The sequence below is a fragment of the Chondrus crispus genome, genomic scaffold (genome assembly GCF_000350225.1).
Source record: "Chondrus crispus Stackhouse genomic scaffold, scaffold_4, whole genome shotgun sequence".
In the NCBI taxonomy this organism is placed as follows: Eukaryota; Rhodophyta; class Florideophyceae; order Gigartinales; family Gigartinaceae; genus Chondrus; species Chondrus crispus.
Window position 1 is genome coordinate 863510 of NW_005179249.1, and position 16283 is coordinate 879792.

The 16283-nt window shown below is 49.3% G+C and overlaps 3 protein-coding genes; 2 read left to right on the plus strand and 1 right to left on the minus strand.

Moving 5' to 3' along the window:
- The first annotated feature begins 9154 nt into the window (after window positions 1–9154).
- CHC_T00006341001 (hypothetical protein) lies at window positions 9155–9436 on the plus strand. Its single transcript, XM_005717974.1, has one exon. It carries the CDS (start codon window positions 9155–9157, stop codon window positions 9434–9436), a length of 282 nt encoding a protein of 93 aa, XP_005718031.1.
- Window positions 9437–11670: 2234 nt separating this feature from the next.
- On the minus strand, window positions 11671–11799 carry CHC_T00006342001 (hypothetical protein). The gene has a single exon (XM_005717975.1). It carries the CDS (start codon window positions 11797–11799, stop codon window positions 11671–11673), a length of 129 nt encoding a protein of 42 aa, XP_005718032.1.
- A 24-nt stretch (window positions 11800–11823) lies between these two features.
- Window positions 11824–15530, plus strand: CHC_T00006343001 (hypothetical protein). XM_005717976.1 is given in 6 exon segments: window positions 11824–12047; window positions 12138–12972; window positions 12997–13858; window positions 13978–14403; window positions 14479–15122; window positions 15123–15530. The coding sequence occupies 5 exon segments, from the start codon at window positions 11824–11826 to the stop codon at window positions 15120–15122; spliced, it is 2991 nt and encodes a 996-aa protein (XP_005718033.1). The 3' UTR covers window positions 15123–15530.
- Window positions 15531–16283: the final 753 nt, after the last annotated feature.

The window sequence follows — 16283 nt, forward strand, 5'->3', positions numbered from 1 at the left end:
GCTCCCAGGCAGGCCTGAAGGGACCAAAATTAGGCAGCACCCTTCAAAAAGACCTCTGTGGGAGGTGTCCCGTCACTTTATGTACAAGATCTTACTGCGTTCCATTCTGGGTATCGTAGTACGGCAACTGCCAAAGCGGACCCATCATCGCTGGAGACTGCACCGGCACAACGGCGGTGGAGTGCTGTTGTGTAAACGCTGGTTGAGACGCTGATTGAGTCGCTGGTTGAGTCGCTGGTTGAGCCGCAGCGAGATTATCTTGAGTCGCAGGTGGGTTACCTTGGTCTCCTTTCTCTGCGCCACCCTTCCCCCGCTTCTTGCCACGCTTCTCTGTCCAAGACCGCGCCCTCTTCTTGGTTCCTCTTCCTTTCATCCTTCCCTGATTAGAGTTCCTAATCCCCAGGGCAGCGGCTTCCTCCAACCACACGTCCCGAGGCTCTCTACTATCTCCCTGTTCTGCCTCTAACGTGGCAGCGACGCTGCGTACTACACCGACGATATCGACATCTTCAGTTTCGGTGTTTCTATTGACTTCCCTGCAAAGTAGCTGCATCATTCGATCCATTTTCTTCATCGCCGTGATTCCTTTCGACACTATGCAGAGATGCACCTTGTTCCACGCGGCCCGCCCGTTACAAAAATATCGAGATGCTAAACGGGCGGTGCGTGCTGTCTTTGCGAGGTCCTGTTCGCCATCCTCACAGTATCGATCTTTCTCGTCGCCTTCCCCTGCTGCATCTTCGCCGTCACCCTGCCGCAGAGCAACAATGTCCTCCTCCTGCCACCCCTCGCCATCTTTTCTCCAGTACAGGTGAAACATGGCGTGAAGAGGATACTTGCCTGGAAGAGAAACATGTTCCGGGAGACCTGATACTTCTCCGGCTGTATACAATGTGCCGACGCGCACAGCATGGCGACAGGGAAGGCCTGTCGAGAGAGACCAGGAGCACGAACAGAGGCCTGATACGAACGGTTCGTCTGGCATCTGGATGGGACATATAACGCGGTGGATTCTAACTTCACCGTCAGTTGGGGGCTCTTCCGCAAACACTGCGAACTCTACGCAACCACCCCAGCGCTCATGTTCAATATAGGTTCTACTGCGAATACGATAACGCGGCGCCGACTCCACTGAGTGGCTGAAGAAGTATTGAAGGGCACTCGGCATAAGGTCTTCGGCCACACGTTCCCAGACTTCTTTTCCGTATCCCAACTGTAGTGCGATCATCTTACTGCGTTTGTCCTTGAACTTGTCGCATTTCTCAGAAAGTGCTCTCTCAACCTGCTTCTTACTGTAGTACCTTTGCATCTCTTCAGGAATGCGTGTCATTCTGATTTCCCGTCTCATTACCACGCGTTTGTAGGCGGAGTTTGCGGACTCTGAGTACCCGACCCCTGAAAGAAGAATCGGGGCCCACATGTCGATCGGTTGAAGCACTTCACAACCATCTCAGGGTTGAAGTAGTACAAGCTGGAGTACCACCTCGGATACTCTCTGTTCGCGAAGTACTTCTTGTCGAATTTCTCTCTTCGTCTCGCGAACTCTGTGGGGCTGTTGCTGGCTCTTAACCGATATAGGTCCCCTGACATCAGCTCCGCAACATCAGGCCTCCCCTGCACCTTCGCGTCGCTCGCTGTGTTCTTCAGTTGATTTTGGTTAAGATGCCAGTCATCTAGGATGACAAGAGCGTCCGGAATGACATCCTTTATCGCGCCAATGATAGCGAAATCTTGATCGCAGGTCCACAATCGCGGCGACACTCCCATACATTCCACGAACTGCCAAATGAACCATGCGAACCCTTCGGAGTCTTCTGAAGGAATGAATCCCATGAAGTACAGGCATAGAGCACCATTGTTCGTCCTACCACAAATGTTCACTAAAGAAATGTTGTAGCAGTTTGCCAATACCTTCGCATCAATGGAAACTCCCGGAACGACACTGTACTTCATGAAATCTTCCCTCCATTCCGGGAAGGACAAACACACAGAATGTAGAGTATGCTTGTCGACCACACGCGTCTTTGCAAAAATGTCAGGCAGTGTGTTCACGTATTCTAGCAGTTTTTCGATCAGTAGTTGACAATCACGCTCTGCTGGATGGTTCTTCCGCAGCTGCCATCGCAGTTTTCGAGCTATGGCATGACGATTCAAATGAAATCCATATTTATCTTCCAAATGTCGAACGATGTTCTCAGTACGGACCAGAGACTTACGCTTCATGTCCAAGGCCTCTTTCATCATCGCGGGGGGAGTATACTTTCATCAAATTTCCACAGGGAAGATGGTTGTGCCACGCCTCTGCAAACCTCACAGAATAGATCTTTTCTAGATCCTCCGCGGCATCTAGTTCGTCCTGTGTACCTCTGAAAAAGACGTCTGCACCAGTCAACACTGTGAACTTGAAGCGACAGTTCAACTTCAGTTTCAGTTCTTTACCACGTGAACAAACGAAGTCGGCTTTCAAAAGCTGCTGTCGACCCTTTCCAGCAAGGCCATCGCTGTCATGTGCGTAGGTTGACCTCCGAATCTTCATGCTATATCCAAAGCACTCCAAGATGTGCTTCAGTTCCCGTACTATATCGCGACCCTCCATGGATATATCTACCGATTGCAAGTATCCGTAAATAGAGTCCGTCATCTGTACTCGAACCCCGTCTTGACCCTCTGCGGACTGCGGTTCCCCCTGTCGCGGCAGCACCTCCGCTTCCAACCCGGGATGTTTTGCCGACACTGTCACAACCAAATCTTCATCCTCTCGGTTCTCAGCACGGGGTGTGATGGCAATTGCGTTCGGTCCATCTCTTTCTTCAGATCGCCAGGGACAATCTGTCCCGCCTCTACCTAAGTTGGTGGAAGGGCTGCCCTTTTCACTGGCCAGTTCACCTATGTCAGACACCACGAGACCGGAGAATGCCTCAAACTCCCTGGCAATACCAGCATAACGGGAGCTCAGGCTGTCCTTCATTCGTACCAACCGGCTCCTGATATCTGAGTCATGCACAGCGTCATCCTGCACGTGGTTATGCGTTGAAAGAAACCGCATTTCCCATACATGATCTGACCTGCGCAACTGCGCAATCAATCTCGCTTGACATTTTTCGTACCGCTTCGATCGAAGCGGTCCGAAGAAATCTACGCCAGACTCGAGTCTGGCGTAGATTTCTTCGGACCTTTATACCGGCGACATCGGAGACGGACGCGAATAATCCATTCCATCTTCACGTAGTCCTTCACGAAGGGAAGACCCAGAATGTGACCCTCTTTCATCACAATATACACATACGAAAAGAAGTTGGAGGCCATTAGCACTTTCTCCGGAGCGGCAGTATTTGTACTGCTTAGATATACATGCCGATCAGGAGGCTCAATGACTTGTGCGAGCAGCACCGATAGCGCACTGGTCGTTTCCTCAGAGTTCGGAGGTACCTCGGGTGGTAGTATCACAGTGTCCAACTGGATAACGTCGCCAAACCCATCCTTTCCGTCGTTGCTAGAAGGAGTAACCAGACATCTAACCATCGGGCGGGGGTTTAAACATTCTGTACATGCCGAGTATATCCCCTCTGTTTTACGCTGGGGCGCACTTCCGTCAACAGACGCGGTATCTTCGCTAGTAATGCAGAGATCATCATGGCGGCGTAGATGCTCCCTACGAGAGGGAAGACGTACATTTCAACCGACGCATTCATAACTTCTATTTTTCCGTCTCGCTCAATCCTCATGTCGTTACAGACTGCAGGAATAACAGAAGAGGGCTCAGCAGGGCGCTGCATAATGGAATCGACAAACTTCTCAAAGCAAAACGTGCTATACCGCTCCGTAAGAACGGAGGAGTAAGTAGAATACAGACCAGGTACATCTATACCTGTGGATGACCCCTCGCAAAATGTCGAGAACGCCGCAATGACATAGAAGCCACAACTATGCATGTCTTGCTGCTTCTGGAACTGTAGAACGGAAGACATGTAGTTTCTGTTGTCAATACTAATCGAGGTCCCTCGAAACAACAGCAGTAATACTGAGCGAAAAAGCGGTATCAGGCCCTTCGGAGGGTTCCAACCCAAACTGTCCCCCCAGAATATTGTGGCCTCTCTTTTCTCGGCATTGGGAATTACGCATAACATTCCCCAATGGTTCCCGAGGTGTATGAGAATGGCAATTGTAGACATGTAGGCAAATTTTGCTGTTAGCTCTCGGAGGCAGTTGTATCCTGTCCAATATAAAACAATAGACTCCTGGGAGCCCTTCCTTGCCTCTTCGAAGTAGGTAGCCTGTGCGCGAAGTAGAAATCCAACGCGGCATGATCCCAAAGCTACACCTCGTTTCGGGGTCGAGCTGTTATGCCAGCATTGATCAGGAAGTTGTCGCTTTGGTCACCAGGGTTTACGTATTTTGTCCACTCTCCGGTGAAGCCTTTAACAAGGGATGAAGCGTAGTATGTTATAATTCCAGTCATTTTGGCCTTACAAGCCGCTTCTCCCGCACGTTTGGCAGGTTTTTGGAGCAAGCGATACAATCTCAGAAGTCATCGTCGAGATATCACTCGCTGTCATGGTTGTTGCGCGTATTGGTAGTAAAAACAAAGCGTTCAAAAACCGCGCAGCAATAGAGATTCCTGTACCTCGATGGGTTCACAAGGAATTGGTTGAGATCCAGCGTTAGCGGAAGCGTGGAATCGTGGAAGCGCAGTTGATGTAAAGCAGAAGTGAAGCATTTCTGTACCTCAGGGGCCACAACAACTTGACGCACTAAGTCATTTTGTGCAATAGGTTGGGATGAGAGCTGATGGGATTTGGAAATGAGGTTGGAGTACTGGTGTCGGCTTGGTTAGCTGAAGGAGAAAGAGGCGGGATCGGGGTCATGTCAGGGTAATATCGTCGGAGTGGTATCGATCGGAAATGGAAAACAAAAATTGGGGCAAATAACCAAATCGCTGGGCACACCCATGATTTGATTCCTCGCCTCAGTTGCGCGGCGATCCGCGCCCATTTCAAAAAGCCGCCAATTTGTGTTGGTTTCAATGGGTCTTTCTCGCAAAGACTGGGAAACTACGCAATGACGGGTGAGGTGTATATTGTTTGATTGGCATCAGATGGGACTAACGCTTACAATGCGCGACTGAAAATTTGGCAATTAATTAGCACAATTTATAGCCATTTATTTTTCGGGTTGGAAGTGATTCATTACAGAACTATTCAATGGCACTGTAGTCACTGCCTCATATATCAGCATCGGGGTCGCGATCTGGCATTCCAGCTCTGTGCAACCGCAGGGACATGCGCCTCGCACGCTTCCGACGATAGCGCTCCTGGGACTGCCGTCGGCGCTCTACTTGTTCCACACCGATGTGCAGCTGGCGATTTTTCACACGCTGATATCGATCCATGTTTTCCTGCCGAAGTGGATGCCAAGTAATGTGCAAATTAGTCAGCGCAGCACATAGCTGAAAAATAGTATCGTAGCTGCTCTCAGACCACTTCCATTTGCTGGAGACAACCGCCCATAGACCACACGCCCTACCGAACCAGTTATCTACAATTATCCTGTCTGACGAGATTTTCCTGTTAAACTGCTCGTCATCGACCGACAGACAGGCATTCTGCGGTTTCTTTTTTGGGCTGACTAAGCGAACAATCTCTGCTCCGCCCTGGTACCCCTTGTCGGCCAAAATCGCCCATTGCCTTGGATACTCACCTGCCAACAATCCAAGATCTGTTACATGTCTGTCACTTCTCGCCTTCCTCACATTCACGTCATGAAAAGCCCTGTTTTCTTTAAACATTTCAAGGTCTGACACTGACCCGGGCACGTGCTCTGAACAGCCGATAGCTAAGCCATTTGGGAGAACTGAAACCTCCACCTTGTAGCCGTAGAGCTTATGTTTTCCGGAGCAAAACTTTTTTCCCTCCTGCATGTTGCCACTAGGCCGGTTGCACATATGAAAAGTGACATTTACAGCGTAGCGAGCGAACGAAAAGTGCTTGAAAGTAGACTTTTCTTTCAGCATTTCAGTCATGGAGTACAGCTCTCCATTTTGAGCGACAAGTGTATCATACAGGTGCGTAGAAAGCGTGTTCACGAAGCGCATTATGAGTCTTTCGAAGGTGGGACCCTTCAGGGAAAAGAGATTTGCCAACAAATCCCACTGCCCGCCGTGTTTTAGGGTAGTGAGCGTCATAAACAAGACGTCCTTTGCCGAATGTGGTGACTTGCGCCCTCGACCACAATTGTAGTGGGTTGTGATAAAATCTCTGTAGTTTGCCCAAATGATTGTGAACTCCTCTGGATCAAAATTGATCATGGTGACAATTGCTCGCCCTCCGCCGCGCTCGTAGAACCGATCAAAGATCGGGCTGTCAGAGTCGCTTTCTTCATCTGAATCGGAGACGTCAGGCTGAACTGAGAATTTCTCAAGCTCGTTCTGACGCTCCACTGCAGCGTCAGCAAGAATTTGCAGAGCGTTGGCGGCGTCAGCTGAGGAATAATTCTGCATGTCGGTGTGCCGCAGTCAAGAGAGCAGAGGCCGGAACAGATCAGAGGGGCAGGAGGGGGACAGAGGAGCGGGTCGGCGTTGCAGGGGGGATGGGGAGGCAGATCGTGGCAGAGAGAGGGGGGTGGAGGAGCGGATCGGGGGAGCGAGTATGGGGTGGAGGAGCAGGTCGGAGGGGCAGATGACAGATGGAGGAGCATGTGGGAGGGGCGGGTTTGGGGATTGTGGAGTGGATTGGGGGCCAGGGGGGTGTGGCGGCTCCGATACGAGCGAAGCGGTTGTGTTATTGTAGAAAGACTTGGGCATTTGACAAAAGCCTCGGTCAGGGAATGGGGTGGCCTGAGGCTGCTCAATCACAATAAGCTCATGAAGCTACCACGTAATTGTGGTCGTGCTGCCCCTTGCTGTAGAATAGCTGCGTACTGAATTATGGCACTGTAAATATGTACTGTTGGAAACATATCCAATTGTGGATGTATTTTATTGATGATGATTGATTCTTACGGCTTATACCCCACAACTACGTGGAGGGCCTAATGAGCTAATCGTTACAGCCTGAATCATTATTTTATTCCCAGTTGTGCACTCGTGTAATGCTTGTCTATTCCCATGTTGACCGTGTTTCAAGTTTTTGTTTGGTTCCAACATGAACCCTTGATTGCGACCCTGTTTTGGTCGTTTCCTTGGTTGGTGGGCGTGTGCAGCAGGTACCCCCGTAAACAGGGTCATTCGGGGCGCCTTGCTGTGTTCCCTGCGCCGTGGCGCGTGCCGGTATTGTAGCCAATAGGAGTAAAGCATTTGCAACCAATGGGCGACCAGCGCCCTTCGTGACCTTATTTTTTGGGCCAAAGTGGGGCACCCCCCTCCAAATGAGCTGCAAACGAAGGTGTGGGGCCCCCGCCATTTCATTGGCTATCAACCGGGGCACCCCCCCTACAACAATTTATTTATGAAAGCCATTCTACCCTTTCTACCCGACGGTAGAATGTCACTATACCGTTCACAGGAGGTCCTGGTGTGTACTGTAGCTACACTGTAGCTATGTAGTGTCTATTCGACCAAGCGTTATCATAACATACAAATCGGCGAAGTTTAATTCATTCAACTTTGATGTCAAAGGTTTCTATTTTTCTTTGGTAGATTAGAGAGTTTACGAAGCACAATTTTGAGACAAAATCAATGACTCTTTTTAATTTTTTTCTGAGGTTGGAACCGAATAGAAAACACTGAAGGCCAGGTTTCTATGCTACTAGTATAAAATTAGCTTAAAGAAAATGCTTACTGTAGACTGACTTCTTCTTTTGAACACCTCTATGTGTACCAATGAGTTGGTTTTCGCTAGAATCGACAACTGCGTGCTTTACCTGTAGTGATAGCCTTCTGGTTACAAAACACAGAAGTGAAATCGCGTGTTGCGTTGTCTAGAAAAAATAAAACAACTTTCGTCCTCATATGGTGAGGACTTACGGTCCGAATCACACTAGACGACCGGCAATTTGCCTCATATGAACAGCTGTTTTGCAATATATATACGTTAAATCGAAACTTTATAAAGTCTGTTTGGATAACATATCTTTAACGTACATGCCCTCGGCAATAACATCTTGCAAAACATTGGGATAACACTTGTCAAGCCCTTGACTAAGAATCTAATGAAGTTTCCATCTTCGGTTGAGATTTTAAACAGGCGTTTTGGTTTCGATGATATCAACACATAACGTTTTGAGGTTGGTCAACAAGGCTTCTTTTTTTGGCATTCTAAAAATGGCGGGAAAAGACGTGCAGATCTCACCAAACTCCACCCTTCCGCAACGCAGAAGTCAGCTGCGGTGATGAGAGTATCTTTTTCCTTCTTGTTGAGCACGCACAAGCTGAGAAAAAATAAGTTGAAAAGTGACCTCGCATGAGGTCAAATGGCCTCATATGAGGTCACTTGTCGTCTAGACACTAGGCTGCCTTGCCTCGTCCTCGCATGCGAGGTTTCGCCGTCTACAGACTCGCCGTGCTTGCCTGGAGTCTAGCTTTTAGTTGCCCGCAGCACTCCTCCTACTAGTGCCTAGGTGACAAATGTTCTCATATGAGGCCATTTGACCTCATATGAGGTCACTTTTCAACTTATTTTTCTCGACTTGTGCTAGCTCAACAAGATGGAAAAAGATACTCTCGACACGGAAGTTGACTTCTGCGTTGTGGAAGGGTGGAGTTTGGTGAGATCTGCACGTCTTCTCCAGCCATTTTTAAAATGCCCAAAAGGAGCCTTTTTTGACCAACCTCAAAACGTTTTATGTTGATATCATCGAAACCAAAATGCCTGTTTAAAAAGTCAACTCATCATTGATACTTCATAAGATTCTTAGTCTCTCTGTGCATTGACAACCGCCATCCCAATGTTTTGCAAGATGTTATTGCCGAGCGTGTATACGTTAAAGAAATGGTGTCCAAACTGAATGTTTTAAAGTTTCGATTTAATTTATATATTTTTGCAAAAAAAAAGCTGGCCTTATATGTGCCATGACTGACCTCATATGAGGTCAATTTGCTTGTCGTCTAGACACTAGGGCTCGCGGATTTTTCTTATGATTTTTTTCTGTGTATCCTGCATAAGCCACACCACTTTCAAGTCAGGTTTCCACGAGTATCATACCCTAACCCGTAGTATACATGGACTACAAGCGCCCAAGAGGACACTTGCACAGCGTGGAGCTGCGCTGCAGTCGACGTAGGTATTGCGTTTTGAGGTGCGTTTATGACGAAGATCCTGTACGGTACTGCATATTCAAAATCCCGTCTCCTCGACCCGTAACAGGAATGGAGCAACCGACATTCCTGTTACTCTTTCTGCAAAAGCCATGTGGAACGTTAAGGTTGGCCGTGAGCGAGCAAGTATTGCTCTGTAGCAACTCATTGGTTTGGATCGAAAGGGACGCTGCAATTAAACACTAGGAGATTCAGAATGATATCTTCGTCTGCAAGGGGATCAAGCGCATCGTGACGGCACAAAAAGACTAGTGTTAAAGCCTTGCACGGCAAATGCGATAGATGATTCTAGGTACAACACTTGTGGAAAGCCTGGTGTGATGTTCATCTCGAGACCAATTGCGAATCTTGCGGACAGTGCCGTGCAAAGACGACATCCGGTGTGCCAATAAATATTGGAGAAGTTAAAGGTGCTAGTACGCATGGGCTCACAGCATCGTCTGAAGAAGAGAGGTATGTGCCAGGGGCAATGGCAGCGGCACGTGAGTGGCGGAGCGCGTGACTCTGGAGACAGTAGGTTGTGTTGATGTGGTGCGAAGAACGTCTCAGCAATGGGAGGGGAATTGTGATACTGAAGTCGCGAGTTGGGAAATGATGAAGACCGGAGGTTGGTCTGTGTGGTACCCTTAAGGGTACTGTACAGACTGTGAACGGCGAATGGGTTCAATGGACTGCCTGTTTCCTGGGTGTGGGTGTGGGAGTGGGAGCCGTCGGCTCTTCTTTCGTGCACCTCCCACAGTGAGAGGTGCATGAAAGAAGTGAAGGTGAAGTAGCGGCGGAGATCCAGGCTCGAACGGGGATCGTGCTGGTGGGAGGCGGTAGGTGCGCCAGTTACACCGGTGATGGGATGGTGGAAAAAATTCGGGCGACGTCAGTGTGAATTTTTGAGTGCGTGCGGTCTTGAGTCGACGTGTTAGGGGTGGTGGGGGTGGGAAGAAATTATGAGTGCAATGTGGGAAGGCGATTGCGAATGATGAATGGTCGGGAATAGGCGGATGAGATGACACTACACGCAAAGGGAAATATGGGGTGGGAGGATGATTTAGAGATGTTGCATGGCGGAGGATTTAGTGGGTTGTAAGGTGTGCGAGGGTTAACGTAAGACGGCGGTTAGGGTGAATACCGCGAGGTTAGTGAGACTCGAGTGTGGGGTTGGTCAGTCCTTTGAGGAAGGCATTCTCACGGCGTGTCGTGATCACGGGGCGGTGCGTCCGAGTGGAGTGTTTCTTTTTGGATGCAGAGCGCGGAGGGTCAGGGTTAGTTCAAGACGACGATGGATTTGTTTTCGGATGACGTCGTAGAGATTTGGTGTGCGCAATGGATATGTGCCAACGTGTCGTGTATTCAAATAGACTTGGGACAGAGACACGGTAGCATTTGACGTCGACTTATTTGATTAGGCGCTGCAAAAGACGGTGTGCCGGCCTCGCATCGACAAGACAGGGAACGGCAGGTACAAGTGGTAACGGAAACTGTGGCTACGGTACCGTTGGCACGGTATCCTCCCGACACGGTAGTACTGTAGTGTACATAGTACACGTGTACAGGTGTTCTTCTATACAGTATTGCTCTTTGGTGGACCTCGTGTAAAGTTCTACTTTATGCTTAATTCAATGACTATTGTTGCGAATGCTATCTAATGCTCGTTATGCGAATACGTGTGTTCTATACTGTCCGTGATATGAGAGGACTTCGTGTTGTGTATCATACTGAATATGAGGGGCGGCAATCCGACAAATCAACACTGATTACATTACAGTGCGACACGGATACAGTACACGGATACAGTATACTGTACCGCGCCACCTGGAGAATACCATGGGCGCGTGCTTACGCATGCTTACAGAGCGAGCTTCATGCCTTGAGATCTCTCAAATATATTATTTCAACGGTGCACAGCAGTGCTCTATAGTAAAGTAAACTTTACCCTCGAGGGTACCCAAGGGTACAGTATTGTACAGTATACACTATGTGTACGTACGTCTTTTTTGAAACGTTAACCGATTGCTGTCGTACCCAGGGTAATGTTACCGTCAAAGAAAGGAATACGGTAGGCATTTTACATTACATCACTTCTGCACTGCTGAGCGCCTCTCTATTGGCTGATTGCCTTTCGCCCTATTGTTTTATGGATATAATTTCATGGTATGAATGAAGGCCACGGGTTTGGATTCTCTGGCCTTCATTGGGGAGCTCTCTTTCTTTCTTCCTTTAACTCCGCATGACGTGTACAAATACTTGTGTGCCACACAGTGATGACGAGCGAAATGCAACTTCCCAAACACGTCTGGAATAAAGTGCAGTTCCCCCCTGCGAACCCACCACTTATTTGTCGTCCATTCATTCACATCTCTCACAATCATACACCATGAACAAAAACCCCTGTCTCCGCGTCCCCCCCGCCCCCCCCCGTTTTCCCTCTACCCTGACGCTGACGGGGACCGCAACCCAACCCCCGTAACCCCCCCCCTCTGCCAACTCCACTCTGCCAGTATCAATACTTCCCTTCCATCTCCACCCTTCCGTATTTCAAAGCGGCGAATCCTCATACCACTGTGCCCCGCCTCTTCATCATGGAGGCCGCAGAAGGCGGGAACATTGCCCATCCCTTTACCCTCGCTGCCGAGGAGCTCGCGAGCGGCGTTGAACATCGCGACCCCGCTTGGCTTGAGGAGCACGGCGGCACCCAGGGTCTGGCCAAAGCCCTTCGCACCAGCCTAGATACAGGCTTACACGGCGACGAACTCGCTTCCTCGTTGCAACCGCGCGCAGACGCCTACGGATCAAATGTTTTCAAGTATCCACCCCCAAAGGGCTTTTTCCGCCTCATGCTCAGCGCCTTTAAGGATTTGACCATTATCATTCTGTGCATCGCTGCTGTCGCCAGTTTGATCATTGGTCTTGCCGTCGCCGATAAACGCGCTCACTACGGATATCTCGAGGGCATTGCCATCATCATTGTTGTTTGTATCGTCGTGCTCGTCCAAGCTACTATTGATCATCAGAAGGAGGCAAAGTTTCGTCAGCTCAATTCTGTAAAGGACAACTACGACGTTCATATCGTTCGCGCCGGCGCCACAGAGGCTCACTCAGCGGAAGAGGTCCTTGTTGGTGACCTCATCAAAGTCTCCGCGGGTGACAAACTACCCGCAGATGGTATTCTGGTTCAGGGCTCCGCCTTGAAAACGAACGAGTCTGCCATGACGGGAGAGCCCATTGATATTACAAAGGAAGTCGGTGCCGACGTCTTCATGCTATCGGGCACTACGATCTCGGAGGGTGTTGGCCACGTCCTCGTTTTGGCTGTCGGGGAACGCTCGCAGTGGGGCGTAATCTTGAAGGGGCTCATCGTCGAGCCGGAAGACACTCCTTTACAGGAACGTCTCGACCGTCTTGCATGGAACATTGGCAAGGTTGGTATTTTGTTCGCTACCCTTACCTTCTGTGTGTCTACAATTCGTTGGATTGTCGATTCCGCCAACGCTTCGCAATGGGAATTCAGCAATTTGCTTGATTTCTTCATTGACGCCATTACCATTGTTGTCGTCGCCATTCCAGAGGGTCTTCCGCTTGCAATTACGTTGGGGCTGGCATTTGCAATGCGCAAAATGATGAAGGATAACAATCTTGTTCGTCGTCTTGAGGCCTGCGAGACGATGGGCTCCGCCACCCAACTCAATGCCGACAAGACAGGGACTCTGACACAGAACAGGATGACTATCGTCGAAGCGAACTGGGGAGGCCAGCATTTCGTCTACGAGAACGCCGATGACCCGAAAGCTGTTGACGCTGATATGTCCGCCAAATTTAGAGACCTTGTGGCCGTGAATATGTCAGTAAATTCTCAGGCAAACCTGCAATTCAGCCACGGAAAGATTGACCACTTGGGAAACAAGACCGAATGCGCGCTCTTGCAGCTTGTCAACTTGTGGGGCAAGAACTACGAAGCGCTTCGCAAAGAGCACAAATCAGAACGCATCTACATGTTTGACTCCAACAAGAAATGCATGAGCACGTCGGAGCGCATCACAGATGAGACGGTTCGCTTACACACGAAGGGCGCACCGGAGATGGTTGTGAAGTCGTGCACGGGCAAACTGGCTGCGGATGGCGTTACGGTGGAAGCAATGGATGCCGAGGCACGGGAGGAAGTGGGGATGGTCGTAGAGGGTATGGCTCGTCGTGGTTTGAGAACTCTTCTCATGGCGTACCGTGATGTGAATCACGACGCAAACGACAAGGAATTTTGGGATAAACCCCCAGATAGCGAACTTGTTTATCTTGGTGTGGTCGGAATCAAAGATCCAATCCGGCCAGAGACGAGGGAAGCTGTGAAACAGCTCAAGGAAGCGGGCGTGACAGTTCGTATGGTGACAGGTGACAATGCGCTGACAGCAAGGTATATTGCGAGGGAAGCAGGCATCCTTGACGACGATGGTCTTGTCATGGAAGGGCCCGAATTCCGAAAGATGTCTGAAGAAGAAAGGAGCACCGTCGCACTTAAATTGCAGGTTCTCGCAAGATCGACTCCTAACGATAAGTTGATTCTGGTTAGTGCACAGAAGAAACTTGGGGAAGTGACTAGCGTGACAGGAGATGGAACTAACGGTAAGCTGTTGCCATTGTATCGCATTGTCGCCTACTCTTCCCACTGCAACAGTCCCCTGACTTTTCTCCGATTGCTACTTTTATGTCTCCCTTGTTTGTCTCTTTCTGCGTGTGGGTAGATGGACCAGCGCTAAAAGAGGCTGACGTTGGCTTTGCCCTTGGCATCGTCGGGACTGAAATTGCGAAAGAGGCGTGCGATATTGTGATTCTGGATGACAACATCCAGTCGATGACAAAGGCTGTGCTCTGGGGACGGAACGTGTATGAGTCCATCCGCAAGTTTTTACAGTTCCAACTTGTAGTGAACGTTGTGGCCGTAACGCTCAATTTCATTTCTGCGTGTGCAGGAGTACCACTCCCTCTGGGGGCTGTTCCATTGCTTTGGGTGAACATGATAATGGATTCTATGGGCGCCTTAGCACTTGCCACCGAACCGCCGAAAGGAGATCTTCTTCAGCGAAAGCCATTTGGGCGCAGAGCCCCTCTTATCAATCGCCCCATGTATCGAAATATCATTGGAATCAGCGTTTACCAGCTGATTGTATGTCTCATTCTACAATTCCGAGGAACAGACATTTTCGGGCTCGAATGTGACGGCGGATTATCAAATTGTGATGAAGTGGATTTGGAGATTAACACCATTATCTTTAACGTGTTCGTGTTCATGCAAATTGGCTCAGAAATCAATGCTCGTCAGATTGTCAAGAAAAACGTATTTTCTGGAATTCACAAGAGTGCTCTGTTTCTCATAATTATTGGAATCACCTGCTGTGTTCAGGTTGGCATCATGTTTGGCGTCGGAGGCACTCAAGTCGGAGAGTCGATTGGCATTGGCCGTATTAATGGTATAGCCTGGGGTACCTCGGCTGTCCTTGGAGCACTAGTGCTGCCATGGGGCTTCTTGGTTCGGTGTATTCCTCTGGATTGGTGCTACGGACCCATGGATGAAGATCCAACTGCGATGTCTAAATTGGAAAAGGTCCTACATGTTCCGAATAGAAAACTGCTTCATTTACCCCAAGATGATGGGTATGGCCCGGGTTATATTGACAAAATATCATCGGGGACCGCTGAGACGGTTGGCTCTAGTACTCCTCCTGGTGCCGAACACGAGGTTGCCGTCATGAATGGTTTGACGGGACCGTCTCCTGCGAAGGTCCGTTTACGGGTATTTGTCCACGCTGTTGCCTTTGTGAATGTGATATCGAGATCAAGGATGTCACGAGCGTCCAGCCAGACCCCGAGCCGGGCAGAAGATGTATGAAGGACAGCAGAAACTATGAGCTATACGACGTTATCTATATATTTATTGCGTTTCGCGCTCTACTGGTTTACGCGCAATTGGAGGCGAAAGGCAGACGAGGGATCTTCAGCGGTCTGATGGACTTCACATCACGCGCGGCATATACCCGATACATTTCTGGGCCACGAAAAAGTACCCTTCCCCGGGGGCTTAATTTGGGGCGGGGTTTATTTTGGGACAGCGTTATTATTTACCTATGCCAAGCGTCCTTCGGGCACTTGAGACCCAACCAAAGCGCGCCAAGTGCTTCGTATCATGTTGAGGAACATCTTGAATTAAACTGCTTTCCAAAGGCGGGTCGATCCGTGATAGGACTCTTCAAATATAAAGGGAGTGGTAGAAATCAACGACATCAAGTCCATTTTTTCATTTTTGCTTTTTGCTGATTTATTGGGTGCATCCAGAAAATAGCACTCTAACACTTTACCATTGTATGATAGTTTCAAAAATTGATTGTCCCCACCACTCTTGCACTCCATCACTGCCCTTCCGTGGCGGTTCCACCCCAGTTGGAACATGTTGCGAACTGTACACCCACTCGCACAACAACGTGAGAAAAGTGAAAATAAGAACTCAACAAAACAAACAACTCAACAAACAAGGGCAGATGATGAGTGTTTCCACCGGCAACCGTTCGCCGTCCGCTGTCCACGCCCGCCGTCCGGTATCCGGTATCCGCCATCCGCTATTCGCCGTCCGCCGGATGTTTGGAGCCGACCAATGACAGGCTCAGATATTGGAGATTTTTCTGGCAGGTCGCACTGTGTACATCGGCTAAAGATAGAGGTACAAACTCTTGTCCGAAAACTTATCTCTTATCGCGTTTCGCACCGTTACCAGTAGCGTATCCCTCCTTGTGCTCCTGTCCAAATGATTACATGATCATCAGCACAGCTTGTACTTTTCGTATCGAGAATCCTTTTCCCTGTCCTATGAAGCTAATCTGTTGCACGTCTACTGAAAATGTACCAACTGTGGTTCAGTCTCTCATTACCAATTACATACAAGGCACAAATCTAGCTCCTGAGTCAGGGTGCGTTTTGGAATCATGACTTCCCCGTAGCCTCTTGGAACGTTTAGCCCTCTGTCTCCTGCTTTCAGATCTGACGCGAATCCCTTTCC

What these genes read in the sequence shown, in the direction of transcription:
- CHC_T00006341001 (XM_005717974.1), top strand. Translation starts at nt 9,155, where the DNA reads ATGGACTACAAGCGCCCAAGAGGACACTTGCACAGCGTGGAGCTGCGC.
- CHC_T00006342001 (XM_005717975.1), bottom strand. Translation starts at nt 11,799, where the DNA reads ATGAGGATTCGCCGCTTTGAAATACGGAAGGGTGGAGATGGAAGGGAA.
- CHC_T00006343001 (XM_005717976.1), top strand. Translation starts at nt 11,824, where the DNA reads ATGGAGGCCGCAGAAGGCGGGAACATTGCCCATCCCTTTACCCTCGCT. An exon ending in TACGGATCAAATGTTTTCAA is followed by an intron (nt 12,048 to 12,137) that starts GTATCCACCCCC and finishes TGCTGTCGCCAG; the next exon opens with TTTGATCATTGGTCTTGCCG. An exon ending in GACAGGAGATGGAACTAACG is followed by an intron (nt 13,859 to 13,977) that starts GTAAGCTGTTGC and finishes GCGTGTGGGTAG; the next exon opens with ATGGACCAGCGCTAAAAGAG.